Here is a 25469-nt window from a genome sequence, read left to right as displayed (position 1 = left end):
GAGGGTAGGACACACCCCAATTCCTCCATCTTACTCCTCTAAACCCCCCTGTACATAAATCCTAAACCCTGTTTCTCACCCTCTAATTAACTAATCCCTTCACCATTCACCCGGTGAAGCCCTCATCCTTGTCGTCTCCTGTGTAGGGTTAAAGTCCAGCTACCAGACACTTCTGGCAACATTCCAGGAGTCCCGAGACCCCCAAGCTGGTCTCGGAGGCTCAGCATCTCAGGACTGAGATCTTGAGATCCGACACACCTGTATTTCTTTTTTTCTTCAATTCAGCTTCCAATGCCAATAGCATCTTTTTAAAGGAGATATGAGTCAGTGTGGAAGTGACAGTACATAACAAAATGTAATGGGAAAAGGAGATATGAAAATATTAAACAGAAGTCTCGTACAAAAACAGATACAACTCAAATTGGACAAAAACTAAATTAAAAATGAGATTGTTTTTGCTTATGGGCAGCTCCTTACCTTCTCTTCTTTTGCACTTGCTGGATTAGTGTAAGTGGTAAAAAAGTGTGGAAAATAATGTGAAAAATAAATGGGGACAAGCCTGACAAGAATTGATGGTTTGGGATCTTTAGATGCTCAAAAGTCACAAAACTCTTTGCCAGTGTTCCCTAGCTTTCGGTCTTAGATCTGCATCAGTTTGCTTGTTTGAAAGTGACTGAACTTAAAGAACTTCTGAAAGTAAAAGATTTTTGTAATCAAAGAGAGCTCTACCTGTTAGGAGAGAGGAGAGGTGGCATATTAAAATGATCCATCTGTGCCACTTCCCAGGTGTCGTGCCTTTGGCTCCATGTGTTCTGCAGGAGGCAGGAGGACACAGGTGACACAGGTGCCTGTCATCCCTGCTCCTCTCCCATTGCACAGGGAGAGAGGCCCTGGGCTCTTGCCTTCTCTTTGCCCTGGCTCCTCTTCTTCTGCCCTTGAGTGCCCTCTTTGTGAGAGGCTCCCAGTGTGTGCTGACTGGGGACTGACCCCCAAGAGCCACGTGGCAACTCTGTGCTGTGAGCTGCCTCAGCACCTGTGGCTGGAATGTGCAGGGGTTGCAGACAGGGTGTTATTTCATGGGACCCTCATTTTCATTTTACAGGTTTCTTAACTTGATGAGAATAAAAACCTTGTTGTCTGTGTTTCCCTCCAGTACATGCAATCTGCTCTCCTCTCACCTCCTTCCTTGCTGCACATCCTTTGGAAATCAGGGAATGAGCAATTAACTGCAAGACTTGAGCCCTCCCAAATCTGCACTTTGTAAGCTGAGTGCTCATCCTCTGGTTTTGTCTTGGTTTTATTCTGACTATAACAATCTTAAAGCTGTTGCAGCTGTTTGTTTGGGAGTTTTTTTAACAAGACTGAAAAAAAATGGAGTTTTATTTTTTTTTTTCTTTAAATACTTTGGAAGAGATTAGGGAATTACTTTGCATGTGAGTGTGTAAGCATTAACATGGCTGCTGACTTATTATTTTTGTTTTTTAATCTTCTCTTGTTATCCCTAGCTTCAGCTTTGGCCATAGTCATAGGAATCTATTTGCATATGTGAACAAAGCAAGGTTTAAAGCCATTTTTTTGGAACTCTTAAAAGTATACCTTGATCTGTCATGGAAAACTGTTGGCAGTGGTCGAATGTGATTGCGCCAGGATCAGGCACAGAGTGTCTGAGCAAGAGACTGAGGAGTGATGAGAGAAGAGGGGTGTGCCCTTGGGTTCTGCCATGCAGATGGCTTTTTCAGGCCTGACAAAAGGTTTTGGGGATTGCCTTGTGAGGATGGGTGTGAGGAGGTGAGGAACACTTAAGCTTGTGGATGGAAAAGTCAGATAGGCTCCTGCACTTGGATGGGTTGCTGGGAGATGGAGAAATTAGGAAATTAGGGAAGGGTTTTGGCAGAGAGTCAGGAAGGAAACTTTAGGATTGCCAAAAAAACCCTTGCAACAAACAACCAAGAAAACAACAACCAAAAAAAAACCACCAAAAAAAAACCCCAAAAAAACCAAAAAGCCAACCCCAGCCCTCCCTGCATTGGCATTTCAGCATGGGCAGACACTGCTCTTCTTTATGTACATTTTCTCTGTATCCATTCCTTGTACTAATTTTCACTTCTCCTCAGGTCCTGTGATGGATATTACAGTATATTCCCAGCACATCACCTTCTGTAGCCTTTCAGAGCCTGTGAGGGACTTGCCCTACTTACAATTTTAATGTTAGTTGAAAAGAATGGCAAGGTTGGATGTGGGATATTTAATTTTAAGTGCTGGTATGACTTCCTTCAAAGTCACCTTTTCATTATAATTCTTATTATTCTATTTATTTACTATTTTATTTTAAGAAGGAAATTTTTTGTGCTGTTAAATATTTCTTGTCTGTGAACCAGATACTATTCTTTATTATACTGCTGTAATGCCAGAATGATGATGTTAGAGGTAATTGCATCCTGACCCAGCTAGTGGAACTGGGCCTGTCGCTTTGTTTTCAGCTCAGTAGGCCTTCTCTTTCCTGAGGCTTTGATCTCTTGCCAAATAACTCTGTTGATATCAAGCTGAGGGGTTTTCCACTGGACTTCTATTATAGGACACACCAAATATTTTCCTTTTTTTTTTTTTTCTTTCCTGGTTGTGTTTTAACCTCTTTTATCTACCTTTGTCAAAATGTTTAACAAATGGTAATTAGTGTTCCAGAGCATTCCTTTCTGTGTGATAGTTTCCTTACCTTGCAAATGAATATATTAATGTATGAGATGGTTACACCCAAGTTCATACAGTGAGACTGTGATGCATGTGGAAACCACAAGAACATGAATCCTGTTCATGTCTCCTTACCTGACTCACTTCCCTGTCAGTTTCCATATTCTCAGGTGCCAGCAATCTCCACAGGTTCTTCAGTCTCTGAGATTTCTTCTGATTCACTGTTTTGAAGAATAGTCTGAAATATAGGCTAGGTTTTGTGCTCCAGTGAATAGCACTTATGGTTAAGGCTGATGTATTGTTTCCATGTGATTTTTAAGAGATAGGCACAATACAATTAATATGTATAACAATTTAGTTGCCTTAGTCTAAGTGGCTTTGCCCGTGTCTTTACAGAAAAGCGCCTGGCGGAGCTCGGCAGTGCCCAGGAGCGATGGTCCTTCCTCGGACTGGAGCTTCCCTCAGTGATAGCTTTCCCTCAGTGATAGCTTTCCCTCAGTGATAGCTTTCCCTTAGCTGTCTTTGTGTCAGTAGATAGGTGGGGCAATGTGCATGATTTATGTGAGTGCTTTAGCATGAAGTTTTCACTATGGCTTTTTGAAAAGATTGTGTCTTTTTATACACTGTAGCTTTCTCATGACCTAACGCGTTTAAAGGAGCATTATGAAAAAAAGGTGAAAGATTTGATGTCAAACACTGTGGGAGCAGTAGAGATTCAGCAACTAAAGCAAAAACATGAGCTGAAGGTAGTGTAGTTGATTTTTGTAACTACCTACATTTAAATAATTGCTTTTCCAACACAGACAATGTTGTCTTTTATTAATAGCTTGAAAAAGTAGACAATAATTTGTATGAAATGAATTCTGAATGTGCTGAATTTTTATTGTGCAGTGTTAAGTTAAAGACTGCAATATTGCTATATTCTTAAAAATACTTGGTCGAAAACCTTTTCTCATGGTTACTTTTAATGTTAGCAGTCTCAGAAAATGAGATAGGGCATTGTCTTTCCCTGATGACTGCTGCCTTTACCTCAGAGTGTGAGCCGGGTGTACAACCCTAGTGTCTCTCTGAGACCATGGCTCCATGGGGCTAGCCTAGCCCTAGTTCTGCAGCCCCACTGGATCAAATTGGGAATCTCCCTGCTCTCCATTCTGAATGGAACTGGTTTGAAAAGACTGGGTTTTTGCAAAAAGCTTCAGTCTCAAACCCAGAAATTGCCTGATTGCAGCAAGGCAGCTTTGTTTGTGTTCTGACAGTAGTGGGGAATTTTTGTTGTAGTGATGTTTTGGGAAAGAAGTACAAAGCAGGGTATTCTAATAAACATTTTCCAGCAAGGCAAAATTCTTTGGTGTTTTGTTTTTAGTTTCGTGAAATTTCATTTGACTGTAGTAGTGTACTGTAAGATTATGAAATTCTTATTAAATCAATGCATTTCTTCAGTGAATGAAGTTATTAGTTGTAACTTTTTCCTTCATAGCAGTGTTTGTTTAAGAATATAGTTAATATATAACTGAGTCTAGGGGATTATCTTTAGGTCAGAAATACTTTGGAAGAGTTATTTGGACACTGAAAGATGTACAAGACCTCTGGCCTATAATGACCTGTGAGTAGTAGGTATTTGTTCTCTAAGATAACATTTGAGACTATTTAAAGTTTATTTGAATGCAGAAGGGTTCTTAAATATTTCTGCTCTTTTAGACTTGCATACAGGATTGCCATGAAGTAAGTCCTTGTCTCCAATTTTTATTTTATTTTGAAATACAGGAGCTTGGCTCTGAGCTTTCGTGGTTCTCTCTACTTATTGTACAGTCATTTGACTTTGGACAATATTGATAGTCTAAAAGTGTGCAGGCTCAGATGCTTTCCTCTTATTCACTGAACATGTAGACTATATTTTTTATCTTGCAGATGCAAAAGCTCATGAGAGCTGCTAGAGAAGGTACCAAAGATGGACTTGAAAAGACAAAAGCAGCTGTGAAGAAGGGTCGTTCGTTTATTCGGACAAAATCTTTCATTTCTCAAGGTATATGCTATTTACAGCGTTTCTCTTTGTTACATTCTCTAGTGATTTCTGAGAAGGAAGATGAATGGCCTAGCAATTTTTTGTAGTGGGAGCTGAGAGCTAGATGCAAGAAATCAGATATATATCAAAAATGTATGGTATATTATTCAGCTCAGATGACAGTATGGTCAGTGAATCTTGAGCAGTTTTTTCTGTTTGGGGCAAGAACCTGAGTGACCTGAGAAACCTGAGGACCGCAGAGAAGGATCAATTTAAGAACAATAACAAGTCCCACCAAGCAGAGTGATCTAGGTACTGGTAGATGGGAGTATGGAAGTGATGTTAAGTTACTGTCATGGTGTAATCCCGGCCAGCAGCCAAGCCCCACACAGCCACTTGTTCAATCCCCTACCACCAGGACTGGGCACAGAATTAGAATGATAAGAGTGAGAACTTGTGGGTTGAGATAAAGACAGTGTAATAGTGAACATGAAATCCATACACAAGCAAAGAAAGACAGGGAACTAGTTCACTGCTTCCCAAGGGAGGCAGGTGCTTATCCATCTCCAGGAGAGAAGGGCCCCATCACACACAGTGGTTACTTGGAACACAAAGACCATCGTTCCCAACATCCCCTCCCCTTTCTCCGTTTTCCTCCCATTTTATATATGGAGCAAGATGTCATATGGTCTGGAATATCCTTTTAGTCAATTTGGGTGACCTGTCCTGGCTGTGTCTCCTCCCAACCTGCCATGCACCCTCACCAGCATGGCAATATGAAAAGCAGAAAAGGGCTTGGCTCTGTGTATACCCTCTTCAGCAATAATAAAAAAAATCTCTGTATTAACAACCCCTGTGTCCAAATCCAAAATGTAGCTCCATACTAGCCACTGTGAAGAAAATTAATTCTACCCCAGTCAAAATCAGCCCAGTTACTAAGTCTGTCCAGGTCTCTCCATCAAATAACTCTTGAATGTGAGGAGAATGTGCTGTTAAGACATGGCTTTCAGTGGAGAAGTAGCTGAGTATTTTAAAAAGTTTGTCACTGGAAAGGAGTAATGCTTTCCATGTTTAAGAGTGAGTGAAAGCAGGGGGAAAGACTGTACTGCTTAATCAGTTTGATGATTTTTGATGAAAGCTGAATTTGGGTTGGGAAAGCAAAAAGTGGTGTATAATCAAAAAGCCACAGAAGTATTTGTGTTCTTTCTGTAGCTGAGAGCAAGTGACAGTCCTTTGTCATGAGCCATGGCAGCAGCTGTCCACGGGTAGTTTTTTCAAGAGACAGGTGATAAAATAAACTAGTTTCTTTTTCAGGATAACTCTGAGAGATAGTGTATCTTTCTGCTCAAGTGTCTGCCCCACTAATTTAATGATAGTAACTTCAGAGTTTATAAAACTACAACTTTAGGAAGCTAAAATCACAAGGCTGGAACAAATTTTTTTTTTTTGAGAGAAGCAACATAAAGTTGCTGTATGGGCCAGGACACATCTTACATCTCTGTCATGACCTCTGACTGCTTCTCAATCTACTTAATTCACAGCTTGAATATAGAAAGGTACACAAAATGAGGTGATCAAAACTTCTTGCAGTTGAACAGATGAAAATGATCTGCAGGACAGTGTTCCAATGGACCTGGCATTCCTTCTTACATTTCTAGAGATTAGATTGCTGACCCAGTGTACCTGTGGATGGCTGAATCTCATAACCACTTTCCAAATCAGCAGGGAGCTAGTGAAAAATTTCTTAACTAAACTCACAAGATTCTGCCAGATGTTAGATCTGCTTCTGTTATTTCTCTTTTTGTTCTAAGACAGTTTCTCATACTGTTCTTTCTTTATGTCTCCTTTCCTTGGGTCTGCTTGTTTGCCTGGCTATGTACTGCCACCTATCAGTGCACTTTGGTGGTGCTTTTTCAGCACACATTTGTACCCACAGAGCAATGCAGAATCCCTCACTCCTTTCTGATGAAAACAAACATTTTGGTTAACTTGGCTACTTTAGTTCAGCTATTGAAGGTTGTACAGAATTTTTTTTAGCTGGATCATAATATGGGTGTTTTCAGTTTCCTCCCAGGGATCATTTATTTTAAAACTGCTATCCCTGGGGCTGTAGTGCTTTAGCCCAAGTTGTCATGTCCTGCCCTCTGGTCAGCCCCATTCTCCTGGCTGAGAGGAGGGAGCAGTGGTCAAGCAAAAGATGCTTAGGCTGTCTGCAGCTGTGGGATATTAGGATGCCTTTGAAAGGTGTTCTGTATTAGAGTACCTATTGGTAGTAACATTTATGTGATTTCCCAGATGATACAGAATTATTGGGAAATTTTTTTTGTTTGATAAGTGAAAATGTATTATTTCTGTGCTCAGATGATAGAGTCTTTGCTTGTTTGGTTTTGTTTTTTTCTTTTTTTCTTTTTTCTTTTGTTTTTTTCTTCTTTTAATCCTCATGTAGAAGCTGATATTTGGTTATTTATTTGTAGATCACAGATCATCTTGTCTGGAAGAAGAAGAGCAAAATTTATTTATTGATGTGGACTGTATGCATGCAGAAGCAATTATGACTCCTATGCCTGAAGGATTATCACAGCAGCAGGTAGTAAGCTTTGGGAAGTATGGTCTTCTTTTTTTTCCTCCCCTTCTGCTCTGCACCAGTGTCTCAGGTGCCTTTGATCTTCAAACATATTGGCATTTTACTTAAATAGACATCAAATTCAGAACTGAATAAGTAGTTTTTGAAAATTTGTGTGTGTGCATATCGTTGCATCAGTCCTGAATTCAGCCAGAGGTGCAAAATGGTTTGCATTATAAAATTATCTGTAAGAACGATATTGTTTCACTACCTGAACACTTAAACTAAATGTGATGGTTTTGAGTGAAAAAAGGAGAGAGTTAAAGCATTTTTATTGAACCAGAAAACATTGTTCCAGGTGCTCTGGGATTTTAAATGTAGACAGTATCCTCTTTGAATCCAAAGATTTTTCTTGGTTAAAAAAAAAAAAAATCATCCCCAGTAAAGTCAAGTCTACAGAATTAATTTTGCTGTTTTCCACCTCAAACTGTATAGTCACTGTGGAAATCACTTAAAAAAATACTGAAACTGGCATCAGTTAAGAAATTTTGGCTGAAAATAAATCCCTTGGGATCATGTTACTGTATTGTTATGACAACTAATAACTGTATGAGAGTTTTTATACTTCTTGTGGTGCCAAGTCATGAGTTAGTTGGTCAGTACCTTAAGAAAATGAGAAAAAAAACAAACTAAGGGGCAATTGAGGGGAGGGCCATATATTCTCAGGATTTTGGTTTGGTTTTTTTTTTTTACATTTTACCTGGGTGAGGTTCACTTTTCTCTTGTGTTTAACACAGTGAAGTGCTAATCTTGTAACAAAGCAACTATCAAACTGTGTTCCATTACTGTAAGATTTTATTATCATGTGAGATTTCAGCATCAGTCTGAATGCTCTTTTCTTCTTTCCAAATAGGAATTTGACTTTCACTAGGATAGTTTTGTACAAATAAGTTTACCCTCTTTTGCAAAAAAAAAAACCCCAGGGTTCTTGTAGTTTGGAGCAAGCTGGTAATAGTCATGTAAGTCATGCCAAATATTGCTCAGCTGCCCAGGAGGAGCTCTCCAAGTGGGCAGGAATGGGATTAGGAAAGGCAAAGCTCAGCTGGAGCTAGTGAGCTGTGAGAGGCAGCAGTGAAGAGGTTCTGACATGTACATTGGCAACAAAAGGAGGCTGAGAAGAGCACAATACACTGCTTGCTAGGGCACAGACCTAGTGATAAAGGGTCAAAACTGTGCCACCTTTGCCTTGGGGTTTCACTGGTGAGGCTTGTCCTTGGGACTCAGCCCATGAGCCCAGAGACAGGTCTGCTGGGGTGAAGCCTAATCTGCAGCTGGGGAGCTGAGGCCATCTGGACATACAGGTGTCTGTGGGACCAGATGGGATGGATGTAAGGATGCTGTGGGTAAGGCCTTTCTCAGTCATCTAAGATCACAGTGATCAGAAGACTGTGAAAAAGTGTCACACTCTTACCCACAAGAAGGAGAATCGAGTCTGGCCTCACCTCAGTCCCAACAAAAGTGATGCAGCACATGCTCTTGGGAGCTATGTCTGTGTTCAGTAGGATAGGAAGGTGAGTGGGGAAAAATCAGCATAGATGGGCCAGAGTCCGTTTGTGCATGACCAGCTTGAGCTGCTGTGAGGTGACTGAGGGGAGAGGTGATTGTGGCTTTCAGCTGTCTCCTGAAGTATTCCTGTGCTCCTTTAGGTGAGATACCCTCTGTATGGGTGGACTAAAAGGTGGGTAGAAAACAGGTGAGGGCACCACACTCAGTGAGTCCGTGGCACAAAGTGCAGTGGGTGGTCAGTGTTAGTGCTTGGGAGCAGGCATGGGCCGCTGGCATGTAAAGCCTGTGTGAGGCATCTGGATGCCAGCTGCAGTGCACATCTGGAGGTGATGCCAAACTGCAGGGGTGCAGCAGCTGTGTGGGGGAGGTTGGCTGCTGGTCAGCAGGGCTCTGGGGGGCTGGGTGCACAGAAACACTGGAGCAGTTCAGGGAGAACAGCATGGTCAGCTGTGGGAAGGGGTCACAGCCCTGGGCACCCCAGGCCAGGGCCCCCTTCCAGGCCAGCTGCCCTGTCACAGCAGAGCTGCTCTGTGGACATGCTGGCTTCAAACAGCAGGTGGCATGATGGCTTCTGTTTAAATCCTGGTGCCTGCAAGTACTGAGGCTAGGGCTCATATCTATTGCAATAACCCGAAGCCACTACTAAATATTCTTTTTGTATATTATAGAGCCTGAAATTTTTATTTCTACAGATGTTTATTCTTTTCAGAAGAATGATCTGTGACTAAGAGTAGGATTAGTATTCTTCACCAGAGCCACTGATCCGCTATACCAAATAAGACACTGCTAAATCCATTCTAAACACAGATTAGACACAACTAATTTTACTGCATATATCTTAAGCAAAGCCTCAGATAATTTTGAAGTCCTCCTTTGAAATGCCAGTACCTGAAAGAAAATTCTCACATAACCTGCATTTAATAATGCAAAATACAAGTGTGGAAAATTTAAAGGCAGTGATGGTGGAGGAGGCAGGAGGCTGTGGGTTCTGGAGCAGAAAGAAGCAAGCCTGAGATTTGAGTTTCATGGTCGTGTAGGCTAGCTTAAAATAGCAAAATGAGCAGGTTTTCCTTCTCTTGTAGCTATGGAAAGTGGTTTGATCCTACTCCTGTGCTGTCTTCTCCCTCACAGTCCTCATTTGAAACTCTAGGGTGAGCTGGATTAGGAAATGGATTTGGGTGAAAACAAATCCTTGTAACCAACAAGAAATCTAATTCAAGGCAAGAAGCTTAAGTTCTAAACCAGACTGGTTCTCCAGCCCTTCCGATCCTGCCACCCACATGTCCATACAAAGTGCATTTCAGCTGAAGCAGAAGGTGGAGAAGGAGGTGTAATAAATAGCCTGTAGTTTAGCATGAAATATGGTAGCTTTTCCTGAGGATCTTACAACTGTGTCAGTGCATATAAGTATAGATAACATGGGGGTCTTCACTTTTGCATGGTAATGCCCAAAAGAAAATGCTGACTTGGATACTTTCTCAGTTTATATGACTTTAACTTTAAAAGACAGTTAGTATTTGCTTGTTTGCTCTGTATGTTGCTCCTAATATATTTATAAAACCTATTAAAAATAAATTTTAGGACTGATTTTTGAAAAATTGTTTCCTATTTTGTTGTGGTAAATCAGTGAAGTAGTCAACATTATCTTATACCTGTGATTGTTTCCATTAATACCTACATATATACATTTAAGGTGCATAAGATTATAGAATATCCTGATTTGGAAGATCACCGGGATCATTGAAGCTCAGCTCCTGGCCCTGCACAGGACAGCCCTAAAAATTGCACCAGGTGCCTGAGAGCGTTGTTAAATGCCAAAATCAAAACACAAGTTTCAAAAGTTAAGCTTGGACTTAAAACAGTCAGAAAAAAATACAAATATTGGTACAATAATTGTTGTGTTCTTTAAAGTAAGTGCTTTATAGTAATAGTAAATTAAATTACTTTTGAAGAGGTACAGTATTATTTTATTACAGTTCCAGTATTGAAATTGCTTTGTATTTCTTTTGATTTATTAATGTGAGAATTTTATCATCATCATTTCCAACTGTAATGAATGCATTTAACTGATTAGAGCTTTGGACAAAACTTTGTTGTTTCAACAGGTTGTGAGAAGGTATATTTTGGGCTCTGTAGTTGACAGTGAGAAGAATTACGTGGATGCTCTGAAAAGAATCCTGGAGGTACCTTAATATCTTTTACATTTTAAAATTTTGAATATTTGAAAAAGAATCATTAAATATCATTAAAGAATCTTTCCTATGACTAATACAGATTTTGCTACAGATGCTTCATGCCAAATGTTCTGTGGTTTTGTGTGTGTGTACTGTTGCATAAGTTTCTTTTTCTGCTTATAGAAGTCCATTTTTTTGTTTTTTTTAAATCAGTTTGCTTTTTAATTTTTCCACAGCAATATGAGAAGCCCCTTTCAGATATGGAACCAAAGTTGCTGAGTGAAAGAAAACTTAAGATGGTGTTTTATCGAATTAAGGAAATTCTTCAATGCCATTCGATGTTTCAGATTGCGCTGGCGAGTCGTGTCTCTGAGTGGGACTCTGTTGAAATGATCGGTGATGTCTTTGTTGCTTCAGTAAGCAAATGTGTCAGAACAGATAATCTGTTTATATTTTAGTCTTGTTTTTCCATCTCCATGTCTTTCTAACTTAGCTGCTTTATTCCCATGTTCTCCAATGCCTATGGCAACTGTCAGAGTATTCATGTACTATCCTGATAAGGAAACTGACACCAACACATGTCTTCAGCTCGGTTGGCAGATGTGAAAGGATTGTGAGAAAAGTTTTCAGGCTTTGATTAATCTTTCAGACATCTAAGTAAACAGTTTAATTAGAGATTCACAAACCCACCAAAATTAAGGTGTGACTGAGGCTCAGCATCTCGTAAAAAATGGGTAGCCATAGTGTGCAAGTAGAAAGAAACCACAGTAGACAATGTCCTGAATTCCTGAGTTTGAACTGAGGTGGGGCACTGATAAAGAGCATTTGTAAAACCCTGTCCCATCAATTAATGGAAGTCCATTCAGTAAAGGACAGAATTAGCTACTGCTTTAAATTAGAGAAAGAAGAAGTGGCCTTGGTTGATAGAAAGATGTTGTTCACCATGAAAGTGTGGCTTGAAGAGGCTGCCTGCCTTCTGGCTTTGAATGCTTTGTTTTATTGCTGAAAATTGCAGGTGCTGAAAATCACCACCTTTTCATGACTGCTGTAAGAGAGCTGGGATCTGATCACAGTTCACCCAAAATGAAATAGTCACTGAAGATTTGTTGTTTAAAGCAAACCTGCCTTGTTGTGACTGAAGCAAGTTAGGTAGTCTTAATGAGACCAGCTCTGCAAAGGAGGGAGATGAAGTTACCAAGAAGGCAATGGGTGGTGATCTTACCATTCCCATGACTGTTTGCAGGACACACAATCTGTCTGCTTTTTTGGTTAGCCCTTAATAGTTGAAGTGAGGATGTGAAGGCCCTGGGACTTTGGTGATTCACTTAAGCTGGAAGACAGGTAGTGAGATGATCAGGGGATCTCAGTTGTCGATTTGAATCTTGATGCCCTTTGATTGCCCATAGTCCTTCTGTCCCAGTGTTCCAGCCAAGATGAAACAATTTCTGTGAATACATTTCTTGCCATTCACCGCTGTTATATCTTTCTGTTTCCAGCCTGTCCTCTGCAGAAAGATTATTTTGGGTATTACCAGTATTTCTGTATATCCAGCACTAGGCCAAGCAAAGCCTTTAGTTCTGAGCGACTCCCTAACAGCCAGAGGTCTCTATAGCTGTGCTGGCAAATGTCTTTTGTACTTTTAGTTAAGATTTGCCTTTTTTTTCTTTTCAGTTTTCTAAATCTATGGTATTGGATGCATACAGTGAATATGTAAACAACTTCAGTACAGCAGTTGGGATTCTCAAGAAATCTTGTGCCACCAAACCTGCCTTTTTAGACTTCTTAAAGGTTAGTTTGTTCTTAAAGTAGTTGTGCATATGCGATAAATAAGAAAGCATGAGTTATAATTTGGGAGGAAATTTGACTGCTGATACTGTATATTGTCTCACGTTTTATGGACTTAAGGTCTGTTTTATGGATTTGGCACAAACAGACCCCAGAGTGTGCCCTTCCAGTATTGTATTTTTGGCATAGTAACACGCTGTTAGATCTGGGATGTATTTTGAAGTGCACAGTAGGTTTATTGTTATTCAAATCAGTTTATTGGTGTTTGCTTTACTTTATTTGTCTAAACATTAGGATTCTTCCATATCAGGTGAGCTTCAAATAGTAGTTTATTGTATGAAGCCACTTTTTAATTTGAAATTTATTTTAATTCTAATTTGTTTATTGTGTTGTGAGAGGTAGTGCAGCTGAATTTCCATTCTACAACAATTTCCCTGGATTTTGAAGATTGTGTTTCTGGTTTGGGGTTGAAATTAGTGATTTTTTTTGCAGAATGCACACTGCCCTGTTGCATATGATGCTTGTCATTATATGTCTGGAGAGCCTGGCACACACAGTAGGAGTGCTGTGAATCCCTAGGGTTGACACCTTACAGACAGTACACAGAATCCATTGCCAGGCTTTTGAGTTGTCTGTGACATTGCTGAGAGTCTGAGAGCTCAGCTTGTCTCATCCCCCAGGCATCCTGGATTGAATTGTGCCTCTCAGAGCTGGTCAGCCTGAGAGGTCTGTTTTGGTCTGTTACAGTGGTCCAAAAAACAGTAAAAACTGGGTGCCTAGTGCAACTCTTAGGTTCTATAGAGAAGGGTTGCAGGGGTTTGCCTTCAGATCTTTAACTAACAGCTTTTTAAAGTGTGGACAACTCTGTGCAGGATGATATTTTGGAAGCCTGAAGCATCTTGAAGATCAGATTCTCTAGTGAGCATGTTGTCACAGGTTAAGCATGTTCTACTGTTAAAAGCATGTTTTGCCAATAGAGACATAATCCACACCTCTCATCACTGCTTGTCAGGGCCGCACTGGTTCTGCTTGCAGAAGCACAGCCAAACTCTGATGACAGATGACACTTCTTTACCTTTCCTTTTTTATTTTTGCCCACCAGCAGTGAAGATCAAAATCTTCATTACTGCTGTTTGGAAAAAAATAGATGTTTGTATAGATAACTATGGAAATAAATTGTGAAGCTGATGGTTGTAGCAATAAATTGCAATTTAAGCACAGCACCAGTTTAACATTGTTTAGAATTGCTTTGTTTTTAATATTGAGTGTTTCCTCTAGCCTTCCTTTTTATGACCATTTCTGGCTTTTTTTCACATGCAAAAGAAGTTTGTCTGGTTTTATCTGCCATTCGCAGTAACTAAAATAATGGATTCTAACATTTTTATTTCCAAATAAAAATCAACATTTTTTTCTTTGATTCTTCAAATAAAGAAGATCAAAATCTGTTTGCATAGCACTGAGATTATGATGTTTTTATTAGATTTCCTCTTAAAAACCATAGGTAGGTTTTTAGATTTATAGGTGCTGCATTGCTGATGTGGCTTTGGCCGAGCTGTATTTATTAAAGATGATATTTCAGTTCAGTGGCAGGCCATAATTTTGATAATGATGGGTTTTTCTAAAAGATTTAATATTTTTTAAGTAAATCTTGATAGTAAATGCAATCTTTAGTCTTCTTATTATAATTAATGTAAGCAATATAGAAGAATTTTTAGGAAACATTTTCCTTTCATTCTGTAACTGGTGGAACTGTGCTCATGGTAGTAAATGTGTCCTTCTTGCATTGCAGCAGTGTCAGGAGTCAAGCCCTGATCGCATTACACTGTATGGTTTAATGATGAAACCTATCCAACGTTTTCCACAGTTCATTCTACTATTGCAGGTAAATAATGTTTACCAAAGGGAGGCTCCTTTTGCATTCTTGCATAGTTTACCCTTGGGATTGCATGGCAGCTGTCTTCTGCTAGAAGATCATGTTCAGTGGAAGTGACCACTAGATCATGGGGAAATAAAGAGAAATTTCAGTGCATTGAACATGCTGATCTCATAGCCTGTTGCAGGGACAGGCAGTAAGGGCACTGCAAGAAAGCCTCAGTAAACTAGATTTACTATAGATTACTTGCTAAGTAAAATATAGCTTATGAATAGTTTTCTAGTAAAGATGTAGTTCAAATATGCTGCTTGTTTATATCTGTTTGTTAACTAGTAACACTTCGAAACATGACTAGAAACTTAGTGGCATTTATTTCCATTGAAGAAAAAACAAGAGGATTAAATTTATACCTTGGATAGTTTAGAAAATTCATACCTTGGATAGTTTAGAGACTCTCTGATCATTGGCTCACAGGACCTGTTCATCTTCCTTCTGACCTGCAGCGTCTTGTTTCTTTTCCCATGGAAACTGGATTTGACAGAGAGTCCTTGGATCTCATGTCAACAGGCAGTCAAGCTGCAGGAAGGGCACAATTCCCCAGTCTAGATCAGCTCCAGAAAAATTTTCTCTGTTTTTACCTCCTTCCAGACCACAGCAGATCTACCCCAGTAAGCACTGTGTGTTAGCTGTGTTCACAGGTGCCAAGAGCAGGACAGGCTTTGGGCTGCAGGTCTGGGAATTACTGGGGGTAAAGGAGCAGAGGTAGTCATGGGGGAAGCATGTGAATTGGAAGCCTTGGGGAGAGTTTTTTAAATAGCAGGAATGATGAACTTTATTGTGGCAGGAAGATTTTTAAGTGCTCTGGGAATGGAGACAAAGTATAATTCAAACTGTTCCTACTGTATGCCTGCAAAAGAGAAAGACTTGGAGGAGCTGTTGTGACCTTAGTGAAGTAATGTCTCCTACTTTAAGAGGAGTATGCTGTCCATGTTTTAATGAGAAATAATAACAGTAATAAAGATAATACAATATTATTATGACAGTAAATATCAGACAAGTTTCATTTAAAATCATTGTTTATAGACACATACATATTACTGTATATTACTGATTGCCAGATAGTACTAAACAATCTCTCTTCTCTGTAATTTTGTTCTTTAAATAAGAATGCATGTGATCCCATTCAGTATATTTTTAAAGAATTACTACGATATTTGGGAAGTTAAGCAATGTACTGTCCAAATATTCATTAGGTGTTTATTGGTCTTACTCTTTAGTAGTACTCAAGAATGTTGAGTTGCAACTGCACATTCTGTAATCTTTGGAACCTGACTTTGAAAATAAATCCAATGGTTTTTTTTTTGTTTTATAATTACCCTTCAGGATATGTTGAAGAACACTAATAAAGGACACCCTGACAGATTACCTCTACAGATGGCTCTTACAGAGCTGGAGACACTGGCAGAGAAATTAAATGAAAGGAAAAGGGATGCAGATCAGCGCTGTGAAATAAAACAAATAGCAAAAGCAATGAATGAACGTTACCTGAACAAGGTAAGGAAAGTAGGAAAGTATAATGGAAATGTCAGTTTCTGGGCCTTGAGTAATCTCTGCAACAGACACCAAAGGCACAGCTATGTTGATTTTTTTTCTGTAGAGATCAAGATGTCATGTAGAATGACATGGGGTCATTCTAGTCGTAGATATGAGATGTCAGCTGCCTCTGGGACTGAATAGACTCACCACTGTGTGCTGGAATAGGCAACACACTGAACTTGCATCAGCAGTATTGGTGTTCTATGGCAGTGTAGGAAATAGTAATATATAGTAAAATCTCATGTACGTGTTCTATGTGGAAAAATTCAACTTTTAATTTATCCTAGAAGTGGGGAATTACTCCTGTGTAAAGAAAGGGTCCATGTCCTTATACAGCAGTGCTTCCAACTGTGAAGCATTTCAGGATGTGCTATTGAATGCATTCAACAGCTTCCTTGTTTTAGGGAAAATCTCCATCTATTTCATTCATATATTTGCATAATACAATAGAAATGTCTGAAAAGAACTCTAGAAGACATTCAGTAAGAAGGAAGGAACAATCTTTTTTATTTGAGTTCATTGGTAGCTGTCTATACTGTGGATATATATATCCTTGTTTTATTTGTATCATAAATGATTCCTTCTTTCCCATGAAGTGAAACATAAATGCTTCAATTACTGCTTTTGTGAAGTTTCAATTTATTATCTTGTGGACTCCTTCTGAGGTAGAGTAGTGGGGATGTGTTGAAGGAATGAGGTTGTTTTTGGAGGTACAAAAAAGCACATCTTTTAGGAAAGCAATAGTCAACCAGAAACTCTTATTTTAAGCTATGGAATACTGAATTAATTTTCATATTGGAACAGTATTTCCATTCTAAGTGCATTAGAAGATGGATTCAGACATTTTACTTTCTTTTCTCATTGTCATAATCCTGCTTCTTGAAGCAGCTATTAACCATCTGCAAATAGTTCAAAGACACAGAATGTGCTTTTGAAGAGGTGGCCCAGGTTACCTTTTGTCAGTTGATATTGATTGCAAGATTTTGTGTTTTATGCAGTGGATTCATTGATATATACATGGGTTGTCACTCCAAATCTCGCAGGGTCCCACAGGCCTTGTGTGTTAATATCACAGAATCAGCAGAGTTGGAAGGGACCCACATGGATCATGGAGTCCAGCTCCAGTCTCTGCACAAGACCAGCCCTGAGGGTCACACCAAGTGCCTGAGAATTGTCCAAATGCTTCTTGAACTATGTCAGGCTTGGGGCTTTGACCACTACCCTGGGGAGCTGTTCCAGTGCCCAAACACCCTCTGGGTGAGGAGTCCTCCCCTCGCAAGGAAGCTGTAGACTACAGTGAGGTCTCCCCTCGATCTCCTCCACACTGAACAGATCAAGTGACCTCAGTTACTCCTCACACAGCTTCCCCTCAAGGCCTTCACCTTGAGGCCATCCTTTGGACACTCTCTAATAGCTTAATATCTTTCTTACATTGTGGCACCCAAAACTGCACACTATATTCAGGTGAGGCCAGTGCAGAGCAGAGTGGGACAATCCCTCCCTTGCCTGGATGGCAGTGCTGGGCCTGATGCCCCCCAGGACATGGTTGGCCCTCCTAAGCTGTATATTTGCATATACAGTTTTGGAACAATGCCAGCCAGGGTGAAATAGGTGGTGAAAGAGATCAGAAAATGAGTGAGTTATGGACATTTTATTCTGTGGGACACTACGTGTTTGACATGTAAGGGATTGGTTCATACTTGCACACAGTGGCTGATCCTCAGCCCTTGAAGGCAAATGTCAGGAGCAGTTTACATGCCAAGAATCTCTTGGACATGTCATCTTCTCCACAGTGTGTGACGCCCTGCCAGCTGCACTCCTCACCTGTGTGAGTCCAGGAGGACAGAGCAGGCTGAGCACACTTTCTCCTCACACTCTGGCTCCCACTCTGGGCCGCTGGAATCATGTGTAGGTATTCAGTGGACTATGAAAGAAGAGACTAAGCAAGGAAATCACAGAAATTGTGGAAGGAATTGTTCATTTTGCCAAGAAACATTTATCAGTGTGGAAGATTCCCAGAGCAACCATGGTCTACATTAAGATGCAAAGCCCTTTAAGTCCACATGGATGACAGCAGAAGTTACTGTTTCTCTGAATCAAAAGCAGATTAATAAAGAGACCTAATTCCCTTGGCAAATTCACCTGCAATCACTTGTGCTAGGATGGCAAGTGATAACCCATTGTTTTTGCTTTTTGTGCGCTAGATGTTGGTTGTACTGTGTGTAATATACAATGCTGATTGTTTTCAAAATCCAGCTACTCAGCAGTGGGAACAGATACCTCATACGGACTGATGATATGGTTGAGACAGTTTATAATGACAAAGGAGAAATTATTAAAACCAAAGAACGGCGCCTTTTCATGTTAAATGATGTGCTGATGTGTGCAACAGTGAATATTCGGTAAGATTTCACTTATATTATTTAGATGATTGTTTGAACTTCAGAAGGAAAAAAATGACACTTATTGAATTGCTTTTGTGCTGTTGTATTTACTGTGGCTAATGGTTTCTAGGAGTAGTCATAATAAAAGGATCACTAGCTTTGTTATAGCCCTCCAAATTGCTGGTTGATATTTGGAAGTTCTAGAGTTAATTTGTAAAAAAATTATATCAGTTGGAGATTACAGGTAGAAATTATCTATAGTGTCTTCTTACTGCTATGTATTAGTGCTAGGTGGAATACAAGCATGCCCCAAGGTAAGACTTTGTTCTCTTCTTCCTTAAATTCAGACTGTAACGCACACAGATTTGTAACTTGACACAATTTGTAAATACCATCCTCTGCAAAGCAAACAACCTCCAACAAACAAACAAACAAAAAAAAATCCATAATGGTAATGTGGGTTGCCAGAAAAAACCTGGAACTTGCTAACAAAGTTCCAGATGGGGAAGGGTTATTATCTCTGGGATCAAACATTGAAAGATTAAAGGTGAAATGCTTTGAAAAAAGCCTTTTTTTCATAGTTCCTTCTGTGCTTTTGTTGGCTGTAACTATTAATGTTACTAAATGTCTGTGTATGCCAAGGTTTTGTTCACATTCATATGTTGCTTGAATCATAAATTGTTTTATGTAATGGTACATTCTGACAAAGAAAATGTGGATTGTTCAAATCTTCCAAGAACAGCTTTTCTTAAGCATAATATCAGTTGCTATCTTAATTCATTACTGAAGTGTGAATCCTGTAAATATATTTCTCAGTGTGTGATTGCTTGGTCTCATGTCCATGTGAGTGAGAAGTGCCATGTAATAACTACACTTCAGAAAATTAAGAAGCTAATGTCAATTATCCTGTGGTCCTTGCCTTTACAAATTCTTTACTTTCTTCATAGCACTTGAATATTGTTTTTAACTATTCATATTTTATCTTCTTTCATACCAGTAAAGTCTTGGATTTTCTGTATTTGTACTTGAAGCAGCAAAGTGCAGTCTGTTTTTGTTTTCCATTAAAACGCTACAGTTAAAAGTTCATGATCATGCCAAGTCTCTGAGGGTTATGCCCTCTGTAAAAGTATGTATCTTTTGCAAGCCATTGAAAATTCCTTTCTAACTAGTGGACTCTAGGCACCTGGGACATTTGAGTGTTTCTGCTTTGCAAAAGATAGATATTTTTACAGGTGACACGACCCTCAGGTCTTTCTTTGCACACAGCACAGATGACCAGCAGGAGCTGGTGGCCTGACTCTGAAGTAACAGCAGTTGGATGGGGTGGATGCTATCTCTAGTGATTGAACAACTGTGTCCTGCCTAGGTTTTTTTGTTACTTCTGAGCTTGGTTAAGAATTTATAAATATTTGCTTAAGTTGTGGCAGTTGTGTTCTTTGTTCATACGTGCTTCCTCATTGAAACAAAAGTCTCTGTTGCACATAGATAGCTTACTAGCTGAATTTCAGCATTTAGTTACTGTTCTCAATAAATGCATTTTTCTGATTTCTCTCAAGCAGCTGACTTCTGGATTTCAGTCATTCTTTCTGTGAAGTAAACCTTTTTTGTTTACTTTAACATCTCCTTTGTCCTTTATAATAAATGTTTGTTACGTGTTCTTGAATGGGAATAAGAGAATGAAGGAAACAAAGTAAAATTAGTATTTATGTCATTTCTATTCCTAATGAGCTTCTTCAGTGTGCTCTCTCCTCTAAAATGCCTGTTGTGATGCACGCTTCTTAAGCAGCAGCTCAGGCAGGATTACTCTTGGAAGCTGCAGCAATTGCAGAGGTCTACTATACAGAACAGTCTGGGCTGTGGGACTTGGCAGAAATGTTGGCTTGTCAGCCCTTCAGTTGTCCTTCCTGTTGCCAGCAGTCATTCAAATGTTCCATCATCCCTACTTCCCTAAACACAGCAATTAGGGCCTCAAAAGAAGTCTTTCAAAAAAATCGGGAAAATGTGGAGCCAAAATATAATCCCAAGCACTTGTGTTAGGATTTCAGAATCCACATTGATCTTAAAAGATGGTCACTTATGTTTTGCTGTAAAGGTGTAAGGACTGTTGTTGGCAGTCCTGTGGTGCTTGCACACAAGATTATCTGCACCTGCATGGCTGCTCTTTGCACGCTGGGGAAGGTCATTCACAAAAGTCAGCCTGATACATGTATTTGCTTCAAGTTGTGCACTGTACTCAAGCTGATTAACAGCAGATTTTAGAAGCTAAAATAATGAATAGTATGCCCTGAAACACAGTTGCTTGTCACAGCCATAATTTGTGCATCTTCCAGCTCTTCCTATGAAAGCAGTGGCACCACGACGACTGGCCAGAGGTATTTACTGAAGTGGAGTGTACCACTGGGACAAGTGGACGTGATAGAGTATGGCAGCAGTGAGGGCCAAGGAGAAAACTGCAGGTTCCCACCCCAGCTCCCTGCTGAAAATGTCATCATTAACTCTAAGCCAAGTAAGTGACAGGAGTTACTGACTTTTACAGACTATTTTCAAATCTATATTTGAAATTCAGTGAACTACTGAAAACAAAGGGAAAGCATTTTGTTGGTGAAGATTTCTGTAACATGAAGAGTAGTAATGCCTCTTTCTTTGGAAACTGAGAATGCATAAAGTAACAGCCAGGCTCCTGCCTTGCAACATGAATTACTTGTATTTGTCGTAGATTAGAATTTTATGCATGAATGAGTAAAGAGTTCCAAAGCATGAGAGAGTGCTGACATGCAAAAATGGGAGTTTGATGTGGTGCGCCAGTGGTCTCATGGTCACTGGTTCTGCCTTTGTTCTTTATCCCACAGTTCGAGCAAAGAAGTTTCTCTCAATAAAGATGATCAAACCACCCTGTTGCTGTGATTAAGAGTCTGGACACAAGTGGTTACTGCAGGGTAGTTCTTTCAAGCCCATGGCATCTTGCCCTTCAAACTTGTGCTTCAGAAAAAACATTAATGAATGTTTTTGAAACTGTATGTTAATAGGTGATTTCCTTCTAGCCTCTCTCCAAAAATGACCTCAAGCTCTGAAGTTTACAAATTCTTCTGTGCTATTTAATCCCTCCTACACATCTGCCAACTGCTTTCAAAAGAAAGATGAATTTTAAGACTTTGCTTGTTAGCTAGACTTTAATATATAAGGAGTTGTTTCTATGTCCTGTTTATTGCCTAAATATTGTAATATTAAATGCATTGAATATCTCTAGATTGTAATTTGATTCCTATTCATGGATTATAATTCACATGGATTTCAGTGCTGGTAGCTCTAGGCATTATTTCACAGTACATTTATTTAATATTGCACCCTTGGCTTAATGAATTTTCCCACAGTTGTGCTATAAGGACGCATAAATGCTACAGCATCAGTGTAGCATTTACTACCCCCTGTATTCTCCAGGACAGTTTTTGTCAGGTCTTCCTGCTCCTCCTTTTGTAAATAGCTACAAAAAATTTTATGGGCACTTATTTCTTTATTTCAAGAATGACTTAATTCTTGTAACTTCTTTTAAGCAACAAGGGACTACTTGGAGAATGAGATTAAAGCCTTTATCTTATCATTTACCAGCTGCTGTATGCATAACCCTGGGAGAACTATATAAATAAGTCTATTTCTTAGAATTGGGGGTCCCTTTTGTAGGTGAGTGTGGCAGGAACAGATTGTTGAATATTCCTACTATAATTTTTGTGCAACAGTTTCACAGCTGATAAGACCAAATCCTTGCATGTCAGCATGGTGATATGGAGAAGAAAAGCCTGAGGGGAGAAACAAAAACTCCTTACCAAACTTCATGTATGATTTACTTGAACCTCTTGGCTTTTGAGGTTTTTCAGCTTCATCATGTTTGGTGACAAAATCACACAAGAAAAGAAATTTCTTTGTACATCATTTGTAAATCAACCTTCAGGTTAAATGGTAGTCTGTAGGTAAAATGTGAGCTGGACTAATTTTTCTCTTGGTAATCTCTGTTATATTAATTCAGTCTTCTAATAAAAAGGATCAAAAGATAAGAAATAAAAAGGATTGGAAGGATACTGGGTATACTGAAAAAATCCTCCCTCTGGTTTAATCAAACTTTCTTGGAAAATGATCCAACTAAATTAAATATAAACAGTCATGAAGGAGGAACATCATAGCCTTTTTTTTGCACATACTACTGTGTTTGCACTAGCTGTTATTCTGAATGCAGAGTTGTTTGAACTGGCTTTTATAGACAAGTCTGAATACACGCCTAATTGTTAATTAGGTAATTAGTTATTCTGTAGAGTTGTCTCCTTAGTTCCAGTTTAAGCTGGCTGCTAAAGATTACAGAAGCTCAGAAAGCACAGCCTTCCTGCAGAGGATCAGACTGGTAAGACTGTGTACTGGTTCAGTGTTGCTTCTTATTTCCACCCACCAAGTTGCTGCATTTCATAGTTGATGATGACATGATCTTTAATATGGTAGTATCTCATCATTAATGAGACTACTGGGTGTTTACTACATGTTGCATAGTGATAACAGAGAAATCCTATCTGCTCTGCCTGAAATTTAATATCTTTGCAGTCATCATAAAATTATGTCTCCCTCTGTTTTCAAAGTATATAATGAAATCCCAGTGGCCTCATGGTATGTGGTTTTAATAAAAAATAGTGATCAAGAACAGTTTGGAATGCTACAGGCAAAATCCTGAGACATAGAACCGTTTCTCAGACCTGATTTTCAGCTTACATATCCAGTTTGTGGGTACTGAAAAGATACAGAATTATGATGATTCTGTGTAAGCAGTACATTAAGTAGTAGAGGGATTACCTCTTGCATTTCTGGAGGACTGAGAATAGTTGGTTAGTATCTGCCACATGCCAGGTTGAGTCCTTGACTCCTATAAAGTTGATATTCTGACATTGCTGCTGTGATTAGCAAGGATTCTTGATGGATTCAGGTTGTGTTCTTGCGAGGATTACTGGTTATTAGTTACATTTCCCTTATCATGGCACTTTTTTATCCACTAAAACATTTTGTGTGAGTAGATAGCTGTCACAATTGTATCTTGCTGCTTATTTTTGAGTAAATGCAATTGGTGCTTCCAGTTTTCTGTGATGTTGCAAGAAAAAGCAGTTTAGTCTAAAGACACAAACTTTACTTTCGGTGCTGAATTAATAGCTAAATTTGAATTAATCTTTTACAGCCTGTAATAAGCAACTGAAAGGTTGAAAATTTTATGAGTATGAATAAATCAAAGACATGCTTCAGTACTGTTCTAAGATGAAAAAGCAAGGATTGTGTGAAGTTAGTTTTCACTTGGCAAAATCATCAATGGGCAGTTTTCTACCCCACTGAGTTTTGTTTAGCAGTCTTTTGTCTCTGGATTCTACAGAAGAACACACTTAGGGGCTGTTTTTCGGTTTTACGCCATTTGTAAAACCATTTTGGTAGAAAAACTGTGTGGCCTGAGGGTGTATGGGACAAAGCAGGAAAATTTTACTTGAGTGTATTCTGCTGTACTGCCCTGTCCTTGGTGCACTCTTGCCTTGTTCCTGTTGTTCTCCCCTAGCACCAACAGTAGACCAAATTCTCATAGTTATGAACATGAAGAGGGATTGAAGTCTTAGCTGTTTGATGGGGTCCTTTATTTGTACAATTCTAATTTTTTTTCTTATTGGAGCACAATTACAACATGTTTTTGCTTCCTGCAGTCATAAACAATAAACATTTCACAATCTCAGTCTTCAGGAAAAATTACATTTCTCTTAGCAAATTAGTCGAAGTCCTCTTTCATGTATTGGAGTTAGTCTTGCTTGAAAGTCTGTGTGGCGCTCTGGCATCCCAGACAGTTTTTGTGGAAGCAGTTATTTAATTATGTGTGGCAGAAAGTGTGACGTGTTAATTTTCTTCATAGAACCATTGGCAGAAAGATGTGAGATAAGAGTTTTTCCCCTGGTAAATCCATGTATTGTTTCTCTAGGCTGTTGCTGTTCTCTTCACCCCAGTTAGTCCATGTGCAGAAGCACAGACACAATCATAGTATGGGAAAGTTGAATTAATATAGGAACAGGGGAATGTTTTCAGTGGGAACAGAAATTTGTATATTCTTGGTTTTGATTTACTTGCATTGGTAAGAAATTCATCTCCCTCACCTGGCCAGTGATGCTGTACCCAATGCCTCTCAGGACATCCTGGCCCTCCTGGCTGCCAGGGCACTGCTGACTCAGATTCAACTTGCCACTGACAAGGATCCCCAGATTTCTTTCTGTGTGGCTGCTCTCCAGTGTCTGTTCTCAGTCTGTTTGTGCATCCAGGGATGCCCTGTCACATGTGCAGGATCCAACACTTGCCCTTGTTGAACTGCCTATGGTTGGTAGTTGCCCAGCCCTATAATTTGTCAAGGTTGCTCTGCAGAGTCTGTCTGCCTTCAAGGGAGTTGACAGCTCCTCCCAATTCAGTGTCATTGGTGAAGTTCTCATTATTCCTTGGAGTCATTTATGAAGACATTAAAGAGAACTGAGCCAAAAATGAAGCCTTGGGAAACACCAGTACTGACAGGTCACCAGTCTGGTGCTACCATCCCATTCACAATAAATAACCCTTGGTGCCTGACCCATGAGCCAGTTTCTCACCCATCACATGATGTGTTTATCCAGCTGTGTACTGGACATTTTGAGACCTGAGAGAAGCCTCAGATCAATAGCTTTAATGAAATCACAGTTCATATCGACTGGCTTCCCCTGATCAACTATCTGGGTTACTTTATCATAAAAGTAAATCAAGTTTCTTCAACAGGACTTCAGTTTCATGAACTTGTTCTGGCTGGACCAATGAC

At 39.5% G+C, this 25469-nt stretch overlaps 1 protein-coding gene across 4 annotated transcripts in view; it reads left to right on the top strand.

Annotated features, from left to right (window-relative positions):
* ARHGEF10 (Rho guanine nucleotide exchange factor 10) overlaps positions 1–25469 on the top strand; it is a 123127-nt gene that overhangs the window by 51370 nt on the left and 46288 nt on the right. For 3 of the 4 annotated variants that reach the window (XM_064707616.1, XM_064707617.1, XM_064707615.1), the window contains exons 9-18: positions 3318–3434; positions 4597–4711; positions 7165–7277; positions 10925–11002; positions 11230–11409; positions 12665–12781; positions 14568–14660; positions 16035–16205; positions 18504–18649; positions 20962–21137. In XM_064707616.1, the coding sequence (XP_064563686.1) occupies positions 3318–3434; positions 4597–4711; positions 7165–7277; positions 10925–11002; positions 11230–11409; positions 12665–12781; positions 14568–14660; positions 16035–16205; positions 18504–18649; positions 20962–21137 (1306 nt within the window). The remainder of the gene's footprint in view (positions 1–3317; positions 3435–4596; positions 4712–7164; positions 7278–10924; positions 11003–11229; positions 11410–12664; positions 12782–14567; positions 14661–16034; positions 16206–18503; positions 18650–20961; positions 21138–25469) is intronic. The other variant, XM_064707618.1, reaches the window with a different exon arrangement.

Source organism: Zonotrichia leucophrys, chromosome 3 (genome assembly GCF_028769735.1).
Source record: "Zonotrichia leucophrys gambelii isolate GWCS_2022_RI chromosome 3, RI_Zleu_2.0, whole genome shotgun sequence".
In the NCBI taxonomy this organism is placed as follows: domain Eukaryota; kingdom Metazoa; phylum Chordata; class Aves; order Passeriformes; family Passerellidae; genus Zonotrichia; species Zonotrichia leucophrys.
This window is presented reverse-complemented; position numbering and strand designations above follow the sequence as displayed.